Source organism: Phoxinus phoxinus (genome assembly GCF_949152265.1).
Source record: "Phoxinus phoxinus genome assembly, chromosome: 9".
NCBI classification, from domain to species: domain Eukaryota; kingdom Metazoa; phylum Chordata; class Actinopteri; order Cypriniformes; family Leuciscidae; genus Phoxinus; species Phoxinus phoxinus.
Window position 1 is genome coordinate 11,595,678 of NC_136884.1, and position 21,462 is coordinate 11,617,139.

A 21,462-nucleotide genomic window follows, 5' to 3' on the forward strand; every position below is an offset into this window, starting at 1 on the left:
ACTTGATATGCACAGGTGCAAGAAACACACACACACACACACACACACACACACACACACACACACACACACACACACACACACACACACACACACACAATTAAGCAACTGCTGTTTCATGCAGAGTTTCACCTTTAATGACCTTTCACTAATTCCAATCAGACCAATCAACCTCCTATCCAACAGGGCCAGAGATCTGAAAATACACACTATACCTAACAAACACACACACACACACACACACACACACACACACACACACACGGCTTCCCTATTATATAATTAATAGTATCGCATTTCCACCATGTGATTCGCCCATCAACAGGGCACGCACGCGTGCGCGCACGCGCACACACACACACATGATGTGTCTGTATCACTTCACAAAGCTGATAACCTTGGTGATCCAACAACTCAAGTATAATTTATATCAGCTGAAATCACCTCTGAGCACCAGCATCTGCTCCATTCACAGCAATACAATCCAGACCAGAGTAATGGCACTCTGAGTAGATACTAGATTTAGATTAATTGCAGGTGTCCCAAGACATTACTAATCAATCACAGCACAGACCTGCTGAAAGCTCACTGCACACTGTATACTCTCTGCTATTCTTTAAACAGCACAGTATGCATTATACAAAGATAAATGTTTCTAAAAGTATTATCCTTCATTGCTGTCACATTCCACTGCATGTTTAATTCAGCAAGCAGCATTAAGTTATCATCTTGGAAATTAATACATGTTCAATGCAAGCTTGTGTAAAATGTCTTAACTCTTAGCAGTTTGATCAAACAATGGGTCAAAAAATGTGTTTAAAATTAGAGTTGATAATTACAGTTTCTTTGCAATTCAAAGGTCTAGTTGAGTCCATAGCATTTTGGGAAACAAAAATGTAGCAAATTTTGACAAATGCAAATCTGAACTGGAATTTGGAAATGAATTAATGACTTAATGACTTAATTAATGAATTAATTTCAGCATATACTGTATGTGTAAAAGTGCTGCCTAGATGTTACTGTTATAGATTAATGTAATGTTTAACATCCTTAAACAATGCATTCGGCAGTTTAACTGTTCTGTGTGTTTTACAAAAGCACTTCTCTTTACACTGCCTTTAATTTATGAATGAAAGTTCAACATGAAATAAGATCAATGAGTGAAAAACATATTTATGGGAACTTTTTTTACAGGAATTCAAAATTCGGGACAAGTAAAAGCATGATTAATTGTTCACCTTCATCACCCAACCTTCATTATGCTATGCGACACAAAAGGAAATATTATGAAGAAATGTTTTGGTCCATATAATGAGAGTGAATGGGAGCTAAAACAACACTGGACCACATAGACATTCATTGTATGAACAAAACAAAACAAAACAAAACAAGAAAAAAAAAATTAAACTTACTTTTTTACGTTTTTAAACTTAACAGAAAGTCATAAAGGCTGTTTTTGGATGGAACACCCCTTTAAATACCCAGAAATAGGAAATGGAAAACTGTGTACTACTGGCTTTGTGATGCTAAAATACACAGTAACACAACTTCATGTTTACACATGATAAACTGCCACACTATTCTCATCAACCAGTCTGTCGACGACTCACGCAGAACCACAGTGACATCCACCAAACGTCCTCTAAAAGATCTCCAGGTATCTACAATAAACCAAGGTCTTCCTTTATCAAGGAAGTTTATTGTAATATCAAAATATATGACTACAAAATAATAATGTCATTGTGTGAATGTTCTAGCCTCAAACAGTGTGAAGGATACAACAGCACATAAAAGAAACATACACCATCTCAAACCCTCAAAGTTCAGAGTGAGATAAATGACCAGTGCAATGACTCTGAATTGTTCGGAGCGGGGCGGCAGTGGCTCAGTAGGTCATTGAGGTAGTCTACAAACCAGAAGGTTGGTGGTTCAATCCCCGGTTCCACCTGACCAAGTGTCGAGGTGTCCATGAGCAAGACACCTAACCCCAGCTGCTCCCGACGAGCTGGATGGCGCCTTGTATGGCTGACACCGCCGTCGGTGTGTGAATGGGTGAATGTGAGGCAATATGTAAAGCGCTTTGGTGGCCATTGGGTCTGTGAAAGCGCTATATAAATGCAGTCCATGTTCATCTCAAAACTCCCAGAGGTCCTGAAGCGAGGTACCACTATCATCTCTCCGCCACTTAACTCTCTCTCTCTCAGGAAACGCGGTTGCCTAGCTCTTACAGACTGAGGGCACTGGTGAAATTTGACTTTTAAAATGACACATTGGTTCCAACTAAATGTTTCAGGCCAGTGCTGTATTCACGGTCTTCCTAATACCGAGGGAACACAGCGACTATGCACCGCAGTTCGTCCTTTATATCAACTTTATTTGAAGAAAAAGAAAAAGAAAAGCAATAACATTCAGAGAAACTTTAGCACATCAGAGAGAAGCAGCAGACCTCCATCTAATATTAATTGTATCTGAAGGCCTTTCAGAAGCTCCGTCCTACAGAGACCAGAGGCAGAGTGTGTGTGTGTGTGTGTGTGTGTGTGTCTGCAGTTCATCCAGATGTCCCATTCATCCGGAGGAGATGCTTTAGCTTGAGGAATAAAATTACATAGTAATGAACTGCTGACTGGACTAAAACAAATGTATTTTTTTAACGTTAAATCACTTATCTCAGTTTAATGCGCAGAGAGTACACCGGCTCAACCAATGACAGGAGTTTGGGGTGGGACTATTTGTTTGGCTGACCAATGGCTCTGTCCCAAATGGCACACTTCATATGAACTTGCGGTCTTGAGGACTTACAATGTCCGCCGCGTGCGTGTCTGTTGAGTCCATGAGACTGTAGGGTGTCCCGTTTGTCATTTTAGGTTTTAAAAGGGTTCTATCCGAGTCAAAACGGCAATACGTCACAAAAGTGTAGACTCGAAGGAAAATCAGGGGTTCGGTTTCATCTGCGACAAGGCCAGTGACAGACGGGACAAGTGTTCAGGAAATTTATTTGTAAACAGTCATTATTTTTTTCTGTAAAAAAAAGACAGTGCCTTAGTCACTTATGCCTTTATTACACTTCCTAGATCAATGCCTTGAGTAACTTTGAGAAGCTTTCATTACTTGTAAAAGAGTTTCCACAGGATTGCAGGGTCAATACAATTTATGAATGTTTTTAAGTTAAGCAAATTTTAATATTTAAGAAAAATATATACATACAGTACCATTCAAAAGTTTGAGGTTGATAAGATTTTGTAATGTTTTTTTAAGTCTCTTAGGCTCCCCTAGGCTACATAAAATAAAATAAACAAACTAACAGCAGCAATATTGTGAAATACGATTGCAATTTAAAATAACTGTTTTCTATTATTATATTTAAAAATGTTATTTATTCCTGCAAATTGAATCTTCAGCATCATTATTCCAGTCTCACAGATCCGTCAGAAATCATTATAATATTTGCTGTTCAAGAAACATTTCATATAAATTTATCCTTGCTGAATCTACTTTCTTAAAAAAATAAAATCTAACTGACCCCAAACTTTTGAACGGTATACAGTATATGTATATATTTCATAGTCTTAAAAATTTGCATTACAGCTCAATTCCAAGATATGTTCTACTTTACATAGAAAATGCACAGCTGGCCAATGAAGGTTTAAAGCGCAATCATGTGTAACCTATAAGACTATAAGAGATTTATTCAAATAAACAATTTTAAAGAGCATAATTTCCATTAAAGCGTGGCATTTTTCTCTCAATGTTTGCATCTGTACAAGTGAGGTTGTGCAGAAATCCCTTATATAGAGATGTGTGGGTGTGTATTATGCTAATTACTTACTACAGGCACACATTGCTTCATTTTTAGAATAAATGGGATCCATCACTATTACAATGAGAGCAATGTAATGCGACTGTATGCACCTGTTGTGAAACTTTTGCAGGAAGACCTTTTTGTATAAATGCACCTTGTACGCAATTATTAATCAATGAGAACCACTGTGAGCATGTTTATAAATGGAGTTTTGATAAGTTTTGACCTCCCAGATAAGGTCAAGTTCAGTATTTTGTTTAGCTATAGCAGGTAAAGCTGTCAATGCTGACATTATGATGGGTGCTGGCAACTCAACACTGGCTTCGGGAGCTTTTTAACACCCTATTAAAAATGCTCTGCAGGGAAACGGCGTAATCCATTTCCTTGACGACCGTTAGGAAGGAAACGCACTTTTTTTTTTTTACATTTCTATAGCTAAAATACTCTGTACTCTATTCCTTTCCTTTCTTTCTGTTGCCTCGGCAACAACAGGAATGGATGCAGGTCAGAGCTGGGGGAGGGTAATCAGCATGAGCGACTAAACACTCGCAAAAAGACTCATTACACACAAACATATGCACGAGCATCCGATTCAGTCACACAATGTATAGGATTTAGCCACAGCTCCATTATACATCAGCTCAGTGCAGTATTTGGACTACAGTTCCCATGAGTCTGTGGCTCACCTGTGAACGTCACCTGCTTTAGTAACAATCTCACTGCCGTCTGCACTATGACAGCCATTTAGATTAGAGACATTCTTCTGAAAAGCAACAGATCCCTTTGGCAAATCAGCAGTACAGTAGTTGTGAAATTGTTTTCTTATAGAGCCACAGTCTGACTTCTTAAAGTATAGAGCCACCAGCCATACACAATGCAACAGAACAAAACCGATTACAGTGACTGCATCTGCTCAAAGACGTCGCTCTAGAAGCACGCAAGGTGAAGTGAGTGATCTTAAAACTATTGTAATAACATGAAGTCCACATTTGTTCTAATGATTGGATACTGTACACTCAAACCATTCCCTTAATCAGTCTTTGTATCTTAGACTTAATTAAAGATATAGTCTCTGAAAGTGTTATTTTCAAATTTCCCCTCTGGCAAATAGTTTTTTCCCCCAGCAGATTTAGTTAAATTTATGCCAAGGAACTAGGAAAACAATTTGCCAATGAATAGAGTATGATAATTCAGGGTATCTTTTCTGAAAACAAGCCTTTATATCTATAATAAATAATGCAAGTTTGTTTCTCAAGTACATTTATGATGTTTTAAGCATATTTACACATTTGTACTGTAAAACAAGACAAATATATTCTGATTAAGAAAATGCTATTTTGCAGTGTAGCGGTTGTTTTACACCAACCACTGTGTGTGCAAAAGAAACATTAATTAAGTGTTAGAAACTGAGTTAATGGGTCACTCATGATGACTTTCATTTCATCAAATCATCAGGACAAAGCCAGCATAACTGACAGACAATATGGACTGTGGTGTGCTGGTCAACAACCAAAGCTTCATTAAATCATTAAATACATTATTCAGATCCATCAGACAAGAACCAACAAGCCTACAGACCAGCACTAACCAGCATATAGGCCCGGTTTCACAGACAGGGCTAAGATTAAACCAGGATTAGGCCTTAGTTTAATAAGGGCATTTAAGTCGTTTTTTTATTTTATAAACGTGTCTTGAAAAAAAAAAGATTACTGGTGTGCATCTTGAGACAAAACAATGGCACTGGCATATTTTAAGGTCAGTGCAAGTTGATTTCAGTTAAAACAGCTCAAACATCTATTTTAGTCTGAGACCAGCTTAAGCCTTGTCTGTGAAACCGGGGATTAGTTCATTAGTTTAAGCCCAGTATGATTCATGCAAGTTGACCATTCTGCCATCTGTGCTACATTTAAACCAAAAGTGTGATCTCTCTCTGCAGAAGAATTTACTGGTAATCATAAATGTGCAGGCAGTATTGATCGACTCTTCCAGGAAACAACATCTTCCAACTTGCCCCTTCATCTCTACAGGTGCTCCTAAACAACCATGATTGCTTTAACACTTTCTCCTCCAAACACACACCAGGCAAACACGTTCATGCATTTGAACACGCCCACGGTGGACATGTTTTCTGCATTGTCAGAGGAGTGACGTTGACCACGTGTTGGAATGCAATGTATCAATGAGTTAACATGCAGCACTGGATTAACAACAAAAGGACCATTTCCCAGATAATACGTACAACATTAAGGTATTATGTTACAGTTGTCTCATTTCTAATAATAATTTCTCTTTATTTTTTATGTTTCATTTCTACTTTCCTATAATATGGCTTTTTACTGAACACCTACTTGCTAAAACTTCTACAATCTTCTAAACTAAACATGTTAGATCACATACTTCTAATAAAAACGTAAAACTAAATCCCTTTGATTTCCAAAGTACCCAAAGTACTGATATGAGAGTACAGACAGGGAAACATACAGGCCAGGCAATACATTCACATGATAAATGTCACAAAATCCAAGAATATACTATATCCTTCATAACCTTTAAGGTCTACAGAATCAATGCTGAGCATTTTCCAACAATCATGTAACAGGAGACCAACAAATGAAGACACTGAGGACTCAAGTACAGAACATCTGACATAATCACACAAAACAGCTTACCTGAGAACAAACAACTAACATTCAAGTACACATGCAAACCCACACCACCCACAAGATGCAACTGATGACTAATAAAAAAAGGCACTCTCAGAAAACTGGCCGTAGGGAAAGACAGAGATGGAAGTGTGAAGGAGACACTCACCATAAACTGAACGTTGTCGAAGCCATTAGACAGCAGGTGGTTTTCGTACTGCACCAGACCGATGTTGTCCAGCCACTGTCCTACGGACTGGACGGGGCAGCGGGGGCCTATCAAGGGGTGCAGAGGGAGGCGTTTGAGAAGTGAGTAGCCATCCACCCGGTAGCAGCGACAGTCCGGCTGCGAGAGCTGGCACTGCCACATCATGTTCCGCGCAATGTGACTGTCAAACGAACCCGCCATGCTCAACAAGCGACGGAGAGCGCGAGTGCAAACAGGAGAGATGGAGAGAGCGAGAAAAAGGAGGTAGAAAAGTGATTTCAAGGAAAGTAATGCTGAGAACAGTAGAGAAAGGGAAGAGAACAGAAAGAGAGAGCAAAGTAGACGAGGGTCCTCTCAGGAGAGTGAGCGTTAGGGTCCGTGCTGGAGGAGAAGTGCGCCGGCGGTGGAGGTAGGCATGCTGAAGGCTCCAAATTACATCCACAAGAGAGGTGAGAGATGCGCGATCACCAACCACCGCTTCAGCCGCTGTGCTGCTCAACCTGTGTCTCAGTGTGTGGAGAGTGCAGGCATGTGCATGTGTGCATTTGCGCGTGCGGGAGGGAGCGAGCGTGTGTGTGTGTGTGTGTGTGAAAGAGGATAGGAATGACAGCGTGCAGCTTGCTTGGTAGAATTCTGTTTCTCCAGCACTCCCACACTCATTTGTATGCCTCTGCATCCTGTGCCACTGTGCTCTCTCTCTCTCTATCTCTCTCTCTCTCTCTCTCTCTCTCTCTCTCCCTCCCTCTTGGTCTCTCTTTCTCCCTCCCTTCTTTCCACTAGCTGTACCTCATATTGCCGATAATAGCCATCAGATCAACCCCAGCCTCTTTGTCTGAGTGCAGAAGCTGCTGTTGCTCCCTCCCACACATACACACACATACATACACACACACACACACTCTCTGTGGGCGTCTGTGAGCATTGGTGGAATGGTAACACAATCTGGCTTTCTGAGGACAAAAAAAAAAAAAAGAGGGACCACTGCAGAGGAGAGGCAAGACAAAAGTATAGGAGAGGCAAGGAGAGGAGACGAGAGGACGATGACGGAAAAGGTGAAAGTAGAGCAGATGAGAGGAGAAAACAGGAGTTGAGAGGAGAGTAAAGGGGAGAAGAAAGATGAAAGGCAACAACAGAGGTTGCAAAAAGAGAAATAAAAAGAGAGGAGGAGAAGACAGGGAGGAGAGGTAAAGTGGATGCCGTGAAAGAAAGGGTGAGGAGACAAAAGGAAGGGTGAAAGTTAAGGTGGCAAGAGAGGCATATAGAAGATGAGGTGAAAAAAGAAGAGAAGATGAGAGAGGACAGGTGAGGGGAGATGTGCAAGAAAAGGAGGAGGTGGGAGGAAGGGAGAGGCAAAATGGGTGGAGAGGAGAGAGAGGAGACAAGAGGAGAGGAGAGAGAGGAGAGGAGAGGAGAGAGAGAAGAGAGGAGAGAGAGGAGAGAGAGAAGAGGAGAGAGAGAAGAGGAGAGGAGAGGAGAGAGAGAAGAGAGGAGAGGAGAGGAGAGAGAGAAGAGGAGAGGAGAGAGAGGAGAGAGAGAAGAGAGGAGAGGAGAGAGAGAAGAGGAGAGAGAGAAGAGGAGACAAGAGGAGAGGAGAGCGAGAAGAGAGGAGAGGGGAGAGAGAGAAGAGGAGAGGAGAGGAGAGAGAGGAGAGAGAGAAGAGAGGAGAGGAGAGAGAGAAGAGGAGAGAGAGGAGAGGAGAGAGAGGAGAGAGAGAAGAGAGGAGAGGAGAGAGGAGAGAGAGGAGAGGAGAGGAGAGGAGAGAGAGAAGAGAGGAGAGAGAGAAGAGGAGAGAGAGAAGAGGAGACAAGAGGAGAGGAGAGAGAGGAGAGGAGAGAGAGAAGAGGAGAGGAGAGGAGAGAGAGAAGAGAGGAGAGAGAGGAGAGGAGAGAGAGGAGAGGAGAGAGAGAGAGAAGAGAGGAGAGGAGAGAGAGGAGAGGAGAGGAGAGGAGAGGAGAGGAGAGAGAGAGAGAGAGAGAGAGAAGATTGATGTAAGACATACATTTCACACTATGTAATTGGTCACACTGTTCATTTGTACAATTAATTTAATTTGTACATTTACATTTAAGTTATGTTATAATATGTTATTATTTTGATGTGTCTATAATTATTATATGTATTCCAAGCTTTGGCAATATTGTATTGTGTACAGTCATGCCAATAAAGCAATTTTGAATTGAATTGAATTGAATTGAGAGAGGAGAGGAGAGAGAGGAGAGGAGAGGAGAGGAGAGGAGAGGAGAGGAGAGAGAGGAGAGGAGAGGAGAGGAGAGGAGAGGAGAGGAGAGGAGAGGAGAGGCAAAAAGAGTGTGGAGAGGAGGTGGGAGAAGATGCAAAAGTAAAGGAGGCAAAAAGGAGAGGAGGTAAGACAATAGAATGAAAAGAGACAAGAAAAGGTGAGAGGAGAAGACAGGAGGCAAGAATATAGGCACAAAGAGAGGATGAGAGAGGACAGAAGGTGAAAGGAGAGGCAAAGGAGATGGGGAAAAAGAGAGGAGGTGAAAGGAGAGGAGAGAATGATAGGAAAGGAGACACAAGACATGAGAAGGGGCAAAAGGAGACAAGTTGAGAGAGGAAAGGAGGTGAGAGGAGAAGAGAGGAGGCAAAAGGAAAGAATAGGAGAGGACAAAAGGTAAAAGTGGGGTTAAAAGAAAGCAGGGGATGGGTAGACAAGGGAAAGGGCAAAAGGAGAGGAGGCAAAAAGAGAGGATGTGAGATGAGAGAATGGAGAGTGGAGAGAGGACAGGAAGTGAAAGGGGAAGAGATGAAGTAAGAGGAGAGGCAAGTTAATTGTTCATTTCCTCATTATTAACTTGAATGGTTTTCACTTTCGTTGCTGTGAGAATCTCAGGAGCGTGATCTCCAGTCAATGAGATGTTCCTTTCCCTCTCAAAAACTAAACTGTCCCAAGATCAGCGCTTAGAGGTCTAAGCTGTCCATCCACTTCTTGTCCCCCTGCTCTCATTATGACTACAGGAAGAGCACCGTGACGAGAGGAGAGCGCACAGTAACCATGGTTACATCTCAAAAAGCTCCCTGTCTATGAGCAGGTCTTTGACACTACTGAAGGAAACCCTCCTGTCTCACAGTGCTGCACACTTCACAGCCGTTAGTTGATATTCTTACCAAGCCATGAGCTCCCTATAGTTACGGATATATGTTAAATGCGCTGAGATGACTCACTATATGCATGAACATCACACACAAACATAGACACACAAACCTGAGTGATTCTCCGTAATCCCCCCCAACTCTGTGCCAATTCCAGCACCTATGGAGCTCATAATCTTGTCAATCTGTGGAGAGGAAGAGAAAGAGAGATAAATTGTGTTTGCATAACGGCAGGCTCATTGCTATTTTTATATCTTTATTCCATGGCATTTCCCCACAGACTTCTCCTCATTGCTCTTTTCCTACAAGCTCACTTTTAGGTTTTTTTTCTTAAATGCCAGTAATTGTGCTCCAAAACCACTTAATAGTTGGCTAAAAGCTGAGAAATGGGAATTATGGGAAGGCAATTTATCACAATCAGCTTCGTTTGAGAATATGTCAGTTTCGAAGAGAGAGCAGGGAGAGTGTTTATTGATGAATGTCTCCTCATTAAAATGACAGTGATGTTCGGAGTGAAGAAAGTGTCGTTTCACATCCGTAAAGCCGAACACCTGCCTTCAAAGAACAGCCCTCGCTGTTTCCCAGCGGACCGTGTTTTTACTCCAAAGAGAGAGCGGCTCGGAAGCCCCAGACGAACGGATGCAGAACTCTCCCCTCTCCCCTTTGATCAGTTATTTCTAATGTATGTTCTCCTTTGAAGACCTGACATCTGGGTGAGGCTGGGGAGGAAAATGCTCTGATGCATTAAATCTATTGACTATAGTCGTCACATGAAGCAGGAAGCCCCCTGTATCTAAAAAAAATCACTGACCTGAAAGAGAATTGACTCAATATTGGAGGCTGAGACTATTTTTTATCATGTGTACTTTATTTTAAACTTTGATAAAATGTTGCAATAGGGCAAATCTCTGTCAAAGATGTTCGGGTCATTGTTGTAATGATAATTTGAAGCACATTCCCCCAAAATTTCTCATTACTGTAAAAAAAAAAAAAAAATTATATGACATTTTTTTTTAAATAGCAAGGTATTTAAACATGATAACAATGATAACTTGAGGGTTAAATGTGCTTAACAAACTGTCATGAAAATAAATAAATAAATGAAAATCAAACTAATCTTGGTTCTTTATGCAAACAACATCTTATTTATCATTTTAATTATAGGCATGTTTTTGATTTGACTTATCAGTTCACTCAGTATAATTAGGATGTCATTATTCAAAGGCACTTCCTCCATTAATTGACTGACTGCTTGACTTTTTATATGCTACATTACCCTGAATAAAAGCTGCCCTAGTAGAAAACAGATCACTGTCAGTGCAAAACGTGTCCCAGGCCTATCATTATGCATACTTTATATATTAAAGAAACACATTAAAAATCATTTAGCTGCCATGACAACATAGTTGAATAATTTAGGCTTTCTGGCAAAAGGGCATGATTTTTGCATCACACATCAAAAACAGACGCCGAGCACCGAAAGAAAACCTTTCAAGCCAGTCAGCTTGGTTACTTCAAGCTAAGTGAATTAATTAAGTGGAAATGATTCTGCAATTAGCTGGTAATTAAAACGTTATTACCTCTTCCCACTCTGCCGTAAAGGAGGGGGTTCTCTCCAGTCTGTTGGGGCTGCTTTTACCGGGGCTGCTCTGCCCTCTGGAACTCCACTGCTCTTCCTCGATGGGAGACACGGCCACAAGGTTAGAGTCTGATTTGGAGAAATTTCTGGACAGCTGAAGGTCCAAAACGTTTTTTGGCATGGACCTCATCCTCCCAAGTGTGCAGGCTCTTTCTTCGTAGCTGGTATTGCCGCTTGCTGGGCTATTGCCGCCCGTGCTGTTGCTCCGGGCCTCGCCGTTCCTCGCATGCACCCCCGTGGTCTTGTCACCCAGTTCACCGAGCGGCAACGTGCCCTGGTTGACCTGTGTGTGAAAAATCGTCCTGTAGACTATCTGCGGCTTGGCTTCTCTTTGGGTCTTGAGGGCAGACGCCTCACTGCCAGTGCGAGGGAGCGGAGGCGAGTACTCGGGCGCTCTGAGAAAATTCCCGTGCCGGACCGGGGGCTCAGGAACGCTGAACTTTCGCACTTTGCTGTAGAGTTGGTAGGGGTTATCAGGGGATTCGCAGGCGGGAGATGAGCCGTGGAGGAGGCCCGCAAACTGCTCGGGAACGTGGCTGTTTCTCCGGTCGTCTCGCTCTATGCACTCTCTCTGGTGTACCGCCTCATCTGCAAGGGAGGGAAAAAAATCAGTAAAATCAGATTCTCAAGGCTTCATTCCTTCTCTCTCCCGTTCAAGCTTTTCTTTTACACATAAAACACAAACACGCATCAATAACAGTATAAACAAACCATTTAAAACGTAACAAACCTAGAAGGAATAATGTCTCTGTGAGCACCTGGACAGTGTCCCCCCCTAGGAAGATACAAATGTGTCCGCACTCTGAAGTACAAGCACCCAGGCAGATGCTGGATATGAAATAGTGTTGTGTCTGTGTATATATGTCATTCGGTCGACTAGCTGTTGAGACTAGAACCAAATCAGTGCCTGGGGCTGGGGGCAAACCAATCTGTTCATTGGAGTGAGAGATACACTGTTCTTGTCCTCCTCTTGTCCCCTACGGCCCTCAGAGGACTGTCTCCTGCACTGTCCCATGTAAAGAAGTCCAGGACTCCTTCACTAAAGAGCTCTTAAAAGCTGTCCTCGGGCAGCATGTGATCTGTAGTGTAAATGAGGATCTCAGTTCATGGAGGTCAACGGGTTTATTCAGTTCTTGATAAATATGAGCGGTGTGCGTATTTATTTTTAGTCTCTTGTTTAAATTCCAGTTATGACGTCTGCATTCATCAAGATGTAGGTGTTCTTCATGTTTCTCTGTTTATTCTGTACAGTCATGAGCGTTGGATGTTTTTGCTTGCTAAAATGTAAACAAATATTAATATCTAGATTTGAATCTTTTTTCAGAAGAAAACGAATGCTGCTTGCAAGTTGAAAAAAGTCACCACCTCGATGCAAGGGTTTTTTAGGATGGGTTCTTACATGTTCAAGTAAAACAAATCATATTATATAGTGTATATATAGCTTAAAAAGAGAGTGCAAAAATTTATTTTTGAAGTTCAATCTTATAAAAGTAATAGCACACCTCTCCTTAATAAGCCCCTGAGGTATCACTCCTGTCTGTAGCACAAAATGTGAGAGACATTTGAATCCACCTGAATTCAACAGTCTTAACCTTTAAGTATGAGCAATAGTAATAGGTCAGGCTTATTAGGACAACTAACTAGGTCACTGTGAAATCTGCATACTTTTTATCACATTTACTGTGCTGACAGTACAGTTTTAAAATAAATAGGGAACAATTGTGTTTTGTTTATTTCATTGTCAAATTGGTATTCAAAAGTACTTTCAAATTAACCAAAATTGTATAAAATTAACATGCAATGGGCAGGGTGGGGGGCAGGGTGGGCACCCGAGCCACCGCCACCCGGCGGCTTTAGGAAAACAGGGCACAGTGGGCAGAATGTAAATATAGGAGGAGTATGTCAAAGTCGTTTGTATTTGCCACACTTCCTGCTACCAGCAGGTGGCGCTATTACTATAACCGAATATGAGCATGGTCATGTGTTCAGGACAGGACTGTTATCAAACATGTGAAGTTTGGGGCAGATTGGACATTGTATGCCTGAGTTACTGCAGGCTGTTTGTGGTTGCTTAGCAACATCTGAACTGCAAGCAACATTAATATTATAGAACTTATCTGATGATGCATATATCACCCAAAGGCTACATTTGTCAGGCCGCCGAGGACACGCCCTTCGACGAAAACTCAAGATCTTCGCAATTTAACGTTGCAAAAGGCCTTGAGATTACGCTCACCAAATTTGAAGAGAATCAGATCAAAACTGTGGGAGGAGTTCGTTAAAGTACACCGTCTGGAAATTGCAAAAACTGTACAAAATCTGAGAGGAAGTTCAAAATGGCTGACTTCCTGTTGTGTTTAGGGCTATGCTCCAAGAGACTTTTTTGTAGGTATTGGGTCATTACATGTATGTACCGAATTTCGTCCACGTCGTACGTGAAAACCTTGCGCCGGGTCAATAATGTAGGGGGGGCTATTGAGCCATTTTGCCCCACCCAATTCTGAAACCCATATCACACGTACATTTTCACCACTTTTTGATGCGTGTGCAAAGTTTCATGAGTTTTCGAGCATGTTTAGGCCCTCAAAAAAGCGATTAACTTTTGGAGAAGAAGAATAAACGGAGCAGATCCAATAGGGTCGTCTCACCATCGGTGCTCGGGCCCTAATAAATGCAAGTGAAATTTGGTCAACTAGACAGACATTTAGTATGTTCAACCAAGCCACTGCATTCACACACAGAACACACACACACACATTGGTACATCCTGCTTTGATCCTGTCCAGACAGTCACATGAGTTTCCCTTTTATCTCATAATGCAGAATAATCAACTGAACGGAACGCTGTGCTACAGGCCAAAATAACCACAGGAATAGAGGAATCTGAAAGGAACACAGAGAAAGATGCTATTTTTATATAGCAAGCATCAAAAATGTGTCGATCCTGCATAAAGCTCACAGCACAAATAAACAAGACTAAATGGAGACCGAGCAAATTCAGCTTTGATGAATAACTAAAACGCCTCTCAAACGCATTTCTGGTCTCGTCCCATCACATCCCAACCTCACAGGCTCTGAATGAGTGTTTTTTTTAACCTCATTAAAATGTGCCTATAAAGCAGCACGGTAATGGCATGTAATATAAATCACAGGACTGCATTTGCATGTACTGCACCACCTCTACGTGCTGGATCTCATATCTGGAATCTAAAGTGAAAAGGCAGCGTCCCCAAGTGATAAATACGGGCGTGGACGGCGGGAGACACGCACCGCTTAAAAGGTTTTTGATGCGTGCGCTGGATTGGACTCCAGCAGTCAGATTTAGTGAACGCGGAGAGACATGACGCTAAACAGGATATCAGTATCTATAACACTCCGAGGGAGACATCAGAACTCATCGCTCCCACATCCCGTCCTGTCCCGGCGTCGGTGCCGTGTTCCAGCTCGTGTAAACAGCATTTTCAACAGATAAAGATCAAATTACACTCCTGGAGGCTGAGCAAAACAGGTGGAGACAACAAGAGAATGAGTCAATCTTGCACACAAACAAAATGAGTTTAAAGAGATAGTTTAAAAACTACTATCAATTACTCACCTTCATGTTGTTCCAAAGTTTTATGACCATTTTTATGATGCTTTTGCATAATAGCATGGAAAAGAGTGACGAGTTCATTGTTCAAAATGTCTCCTTTTGTGTTTCATGGAAGAAAGAAAGTCATGCGACAGGTTTGAGGCGACATGAGGACGAGTTATGATGGAATTTTCGGCTGTAATATTTCGCTTTTGACCCTGAAGAGAGAGGATAATGTTGTGCAAAAGGGTCTGTGTCAGTTTTGATCATCTAGCGCAAAAGGATCGCAAGTTAAATGCCATGATGAGTTCATCCATTGAGAGACAGAAACAGCATGAACTATCACAACAGTAGTAAAGGTCACTGCCATCTCAGACAAAACAGCAGTCGGCATACAAAACACAGAGGCCTTGACCGTCATCCGCGAGAAGCCAAATACAAACACGCTGCAGGAAAAACTCGCACTGGAAAGGATCAAAGGAAGGTTGACTCTATCTGAAGAATTCAAGGGATAATCTGCCATACATCAAGTCTACACTACAAGAGAGTTACATGGCTCAACTAGTCGTCAGTATAAACCACACTAATAAAGATGCAAATCAGCCCCCCAAAACCACAAAATGATGCCATTGCCAACAGAATCCCGATAGGTCTAATATCCGAATCAATAGTTTGAGAACAGTAGCAATACTTTGAGAGTACCGTATTTGATTAATTTAACATCAAATAAAAGACTTAACATAAAAAATTTAAAAAACTGATAAAAGTAAAGTAGCATGAAATGGAGACTAAAATAGGTTTTCTTCCCTATTGTGACATATGTAAATGAAACGGCTTCTAGAATGAGAAAAACATTTAGGATGGGACTTGTTTTTGTCCTCGGGAACTGATGGAAGTTGGGTGTTGCTAACTAAATGGAGGCAGATCTGAATGCCAGTTTGCAGTCGTGGAGGATATTTAGTCCCACTCTCCGCCAAGACATACAGTACGTCATGAAGAGAAGACGCCGTTTTGGGAGTTTAATGTTTTTTGATGAAATATTATCAAGTCCACATGAATTTAAAATAATAATAATTATGTGCACAGATAAAGCCTTTATAATAAACACGGTAACATTATATATATATATATATATATTTTAAAAAAATTCTTCAAAATGAAAAATGTTCATTTTGATTTCATGGTGACTTTAAAGGAAAATGAGTGTGTTCACCAAGCTCACGGGAAGCAGAAGTGGATAACCATCTACAGTATAGAAACCACTCAGCACACCTACACAGCCATAATGGAAAGTTCACTTCAGTTTCTGGGAAACAGATCAAATAAAAAGCACAATTTATGGGTAATATAAAGGCAAGATCGCTATGAAATCTTTGCCACCATCACTGAGGAAAAAATGTGTCACCAAACTACAAGAGATAACAGAGGAAAGAGAGTGTTTTGTTTTGTGTGTGTGTGTGTGGATCTAAAGGTTTTCTGAGAAATCAAATCTGCACAGGAATGTTTGGAAAATGTCTGAATAAAAATAGAACATAAAATAATAATAATCAAAAACGTACTTAAAGCTAGAGAGAGACTTTCTTCTAGATCTGCTGTACAGAAATAAAATAAAAATTTAAATACCCCAAAAATGTATATTCACCGTTTTTTTTAATATTCACAAAATTCCAGTTACACTTTATTTTGACATTCCACTTTAGACATTATAACTATAAGTAACCTTGCAACTACATGTCAACTAACTCTCATTAAACTATTAATAGACTGTTATGTTAGGGTTAGATGTTAGGGTTCGGTAGAATAAGTTGACGTAGTTGTAGTCAGTAGAATATCTGTTGGAGGACCATCACAATAAAGTGTTAGCAGATATTAAGCAGACATTCTGATATTCTAATGACAGTTAGTTGACATGCAGACGCAGAGATACTTATAGTTAATATAATGTTTAAAGTGGAATATCGAAATAAAGTGTAACCAAAGTTTTCTGTGACTGCTGGAACCCTGAACAAACCAATTAATTATTTCATTAAATTAACAAATATAACATTACATAAATATAGAATGAATTAATCAATAAATTACCTGACACTATACATATATTAGTGTCTTCCTTCTCCTTAATTTCTAATATCTGTCCCTTTTCCCATATTCCTCTCAGATTAGATCTACAGCTGGAACCGCAACAGGTGACATCCGGTAGTCATGGAGACAACACAGTGGCTTCCTAAAACTATGGGCTCAAAGCTCTTGGGTTTCAGAAGGGAGAGATGAAACAGTGAAAGGAAGAAGACAGACAGACAGAAAGAAAGAAAGAAAGAAAGAAAGAAAGAAAGAAAGAAAGAAAGAAAGAAAGCGATCTAGTGCAGATTGACTGTGGCGCCATCTGAACTGACCCACAGGGCAAAGAATCAGAGAGATCCCAGCAGAAGTGCTCAAGTCTTATCTGAGCACAGCAGAGAGTGCATCAAAAGCTCACGCAGGGTACAAAAGGCTGATCTGGGGTCAGCGGGAGGAAATCTATCCCGCAGCACAGCGCCTGAACTCTTCCCAAGTAATTAGATCGCTAGGGTTACTTTTCGTAATTTATAAAAGACACATATATAAGAAACCTGAGCTTTGAGGCGAAAACAGTGGGGCAGAGATCATACTCTGATAAAAAACAAATCCTTCCCATTCAATCTGATGCACTGACAGGTTTCTGTGCTCCAAAAAAAAAAAGAAAAGAAAAAAACCCCCCAGAGAACAGGTGCTAAAAGCTACTGAATCACCAGCTGTTGGCCATTCCTCGTGTTTAAAAGTTCACACACACACACACACACACACACACACGGCGTACAAATGACTCAAGTCACTATATTCCAATTCTACTGAGGCTTGGTGTGAAATTTTCCCTTTTACTGTACATTTTCCCCAAAGGCTCTTAAAGGAAGAGTCGAAAATTGTGTCATCATTTACTCACCCTCAAGTTGTTTCAAACCTGTATGAATTTCTTTCTTCTGCTGAACACAAAGGAAGACATTTTGAAGAATGTTTGTAAACCAAACAGTTGATGCACCCCATTGACTTCCATAGTATTTTTTCATTCCTATACTACTGAAGTCAATGGAGTGCATCAACTGTCAATTTTATCAACACACAATCTTCTTCATGCCATCAGTTGACGGATTGATAGTTGATACTTTTTTAGCAAGTAAAAGGGCCTATATGGGCCTGCTAATGATTCAGGTCGTAATACACATATATTTTTGCTGTGAATTTTTTACCAAGTAATCTTAGTAATAAGTAATACATTTGATATTGTTAGCAATGTTTTATTGTTAGTGTATTTGTAGAAAATTCCTGTTTAAATGTGAGTATCAGATCAGGCTTTTGAGGAATGTTTATTTCTGCATTATGTCTGTCATCGTTCTATTGCATAGCATTACGTTTAACACCCACAATAAAAAACGCGAAGTTCATCATAAAAGTAGGCAATTAAATATCATCTTACAAAGACATATTGGGAAATATAGAGTAGCAACTGATATTTATAAGCATTTTATGCAAGTAGTCTGTTATATTGTTATAAAGAAGATCTTATTGACTTACATTAAAAGATTGTCAGAATTTCATCAAATGTTTTGCCCATAATAATATCAGCAACATCACCAAAATTAATATTTTTGCGATAGGTTTAGCCCTAATAAAACTGGTGTTTTTTCCTCTTTGAGCATGAGCTCCATATTCACTTATATCATACATGTTTTTCAAAAGCCACAAAGTCTGATGTAGCAATCAAATATGATACTAAAAAAAAACTTTTTTTTAGATTAGATTGTCAATAAATGGTTCTAGAAAAAAATAAAAATAATAGTTATATATATGAGATTGAACCCAAATGAGATTTGAGAGAGATCTTCTCACACAAATCCAACTTCAGAAGATTTAGAATATGTATGGACCGCTTGCGGTTTCGAAACCACAGTAAATGAGGACTTAATTTTGGTTTCGAGTGACTAGACTGCTGGGTGTGAGAGCAGCTTACGAACTTCTTATCCAGATGATGAGCTTACTGCTGTATTTCTGACTCACTATGTGAAGAGCTCCTCCAGAACATGCAGTAAACAGCAGGGAGGAGAACATCAGCCAGAGCCAGTGATACAACAGGAGCCGCAGTGCATGCTGGGCCGACACTGAAGAGCGAATCTCAGCTTGAATCTAAAGCTCCGACGGGTTAAATTGAAAAGAGTATATATATTCTTAAAAAGTTGTGGACCTTCATTAAACATGGAGAAACACCCATGGTTAAAAATATCACATGCTACAATAACGCTAGACCACATACCTCCTTCTTGAAAACCTCGTATACTTCAGCAAACGGGTATGAAGGAGCAAAACACCCAGCAGAACTTTCCAGGAGGACGATCTTATGAGGAATGAGGTTATGTGTGCGAGTCCCACCTCTGAGGTCACACTCGCACACATTCGTTTACATGTAGTTTTTCATTCTCCAAGATCTGATAGGGCCACTGTTGCACCACACAGCATTCCAGTGATGTTTCTGTGCACACATTTACACACACTTATCTGTGCACAAACTCAACACACACACACACACACACACACACACACACACACACACACACACACACACACACACACACACACACACACACACACACACACACACACACACACACAGTCATGCCTTGTCATGTCACAACAGCAAAACTGAAAGATAAGTACTTTAGACGTATGTATTTGTGAGCTTATAAGGGAACTTAATGTTAATGTTGTTGGTCTATTTATTCTGAAATTCAAACTCAGGGTGGGGTTGTAGATGCAGGAGGAAGTAATGATGGAGAACAGTAGAAAAAGAGCAGAATGGGCTGAGCCGCTCACAAACACACACACACACACAGGCCTGATGGCTGTCTCTTCCAGTGGATTAAAGGCCACATGTTTAATTGCTTGTTAACAAATGTTTACTGCGCCGTATTGAACTGCACCCATTTCCTGCCAAAAATAGGACCAGAGATCCTGCCAGTCCTACAGCAGCTCACAGAGAGAGGAAGAGAGGAAAATGTATGTGCATTTTACATACAGTATAATAAATAAATAAATAAAGGACTTCTTAGTGCTTGCTAAGGCATATTACTACGGTTCATACTTAGGGTCTGCAACGATAAAGCAAGGGGTTCGCAGACAGCCATATAATACAGAAAAAGTTATCTGCGAGACTATCTGAAGGAAGATGATCTGTTCAGCATAATATATTATTTAATAATGTTTTGAGTTATTAATAAATATACACTACCGTTCAAAAGTAATGTGATTTATAAGACACAATTATAATGTTACCAAAGATTTCTATTTCAAATAAATGCTGTTCTTTTAATATTTTCATTCATCAAAAATCTAATGAAAAAATGTATCATGGTTTCCACAAAAATATGAAGCAGTTCATATTTTTAACTGCAGATTATTAACTGTTTTCAACATTGATAATAATCAGAAATGTTTCTTAAGCAGCAAATCAGCATATTAGAGTGATTTCTGAAGGATCATGTGACACTGAAGAGTTATGATGCTGAAAATTCAGCTTTGCATCACAGAGAAAAATTCAATTTTAAAATATATTTATTTTAAATTGTGAAAATATTCCAAAATATTACTTTTTTTTTTTTTTGCTTACTGACTTCAAACTTTTGAATGGTAGTGTATATCATTTTTATTATATTGAAACTATAGCTCTTTTTATATTGAATGGCTCAATGTAGACTGTTCAAATCAAGTCAAATCATGACTTTTTTTTTTTTTTTTTAGGAAATGTATGCTACTATTACATTTCGAAACAATTAGATTTGTGATTTTTACATATAAGGTTTAAAAATGTAAAATATTAGGTTATAAAAAAGTTTGAAAAAATCATAGGCTTACATTGAATGGGGGACATGAGACATTTAGAGATCAAAATATCACAGGGGTGATGGCATAGCAACCACAAAAATCAATAATTTTGAAAAGTCATAACATTCCTTAATCCTTTCCTCAATGTACTGAAGTGTACTTACAGTTTGAGGTTTGTTTATTCATATCACTAACCCAAGTATGTACTAAGCATACGCAATATTATTAGTGATTCTTGTCTTATCAAACGTCTCTTCCAAAGTATTGAGCATTAAATCCCAATTGCCTAAAAAAGTTGTAGTGACATTAACATAAATTATAAAAAAAATCATTAACTTGTGTAGCCTACAGACAGTCATAAAGCAGGGCGTGTATGAGCGTGTGATCATTTCCTCGCTGAGTTACATCAGGAGGGGCAAGTTAGGTTATGTTTGCAGGACAGGGTTCAGCACCACATCTGGAGCAATCTTGTTTCATTTTCTCTGGTGCTTGTCTTCGACTCACTCTCAGATATTAAAAGCCACAGACCAATATCAGACCTGTCAATCACCTAACATCTTAAAGGGCCTGCTGCCCTTTAAATGTACACCGATACAAATCAGT

At 40.0% G+C, this 21,462-nt stretch overlaps 1 protein-coding gene across 11 annotated transcripts in view; it reads right to left on the minus strand.

Annotated features, from left to right (window-relative positions):
• The window catches only part of anks1b (ankyrin repeat and sterile alpha motif domain containing 1B), a 153,333-nt gene that overhangs the window by 37,333 nt on the left and 94,538 nt on the right, over positions 1–21,462 (minus strand). For 10 of the 11 annotated variants that reach the window (XM_079624187.1, XM_079624186.1, XM_079624188.1 and 7 more), the window contains 3 exons: positions 11,341–11,987; positions 9,873–9,945; positions 6,611–6,717 (listed from right to left, as the gene is read on the minus strand). In XM_079624187.1, the coding sequence (XP_079480313.1) occupies positions 6,611–6,717; positions 9,873–9,945; positions 11,341–11,987 (827 nt within the window). Of the gene's footprint in view, positions 1–6,610; positions 6,718–9,872; positions 9,946–11,340; positions 11,988–19,041; positions 19,148–21,462 lie in introns of those variants that run through there. The other variant, XM_079624179.1, reaches the window with a different exon arrangement.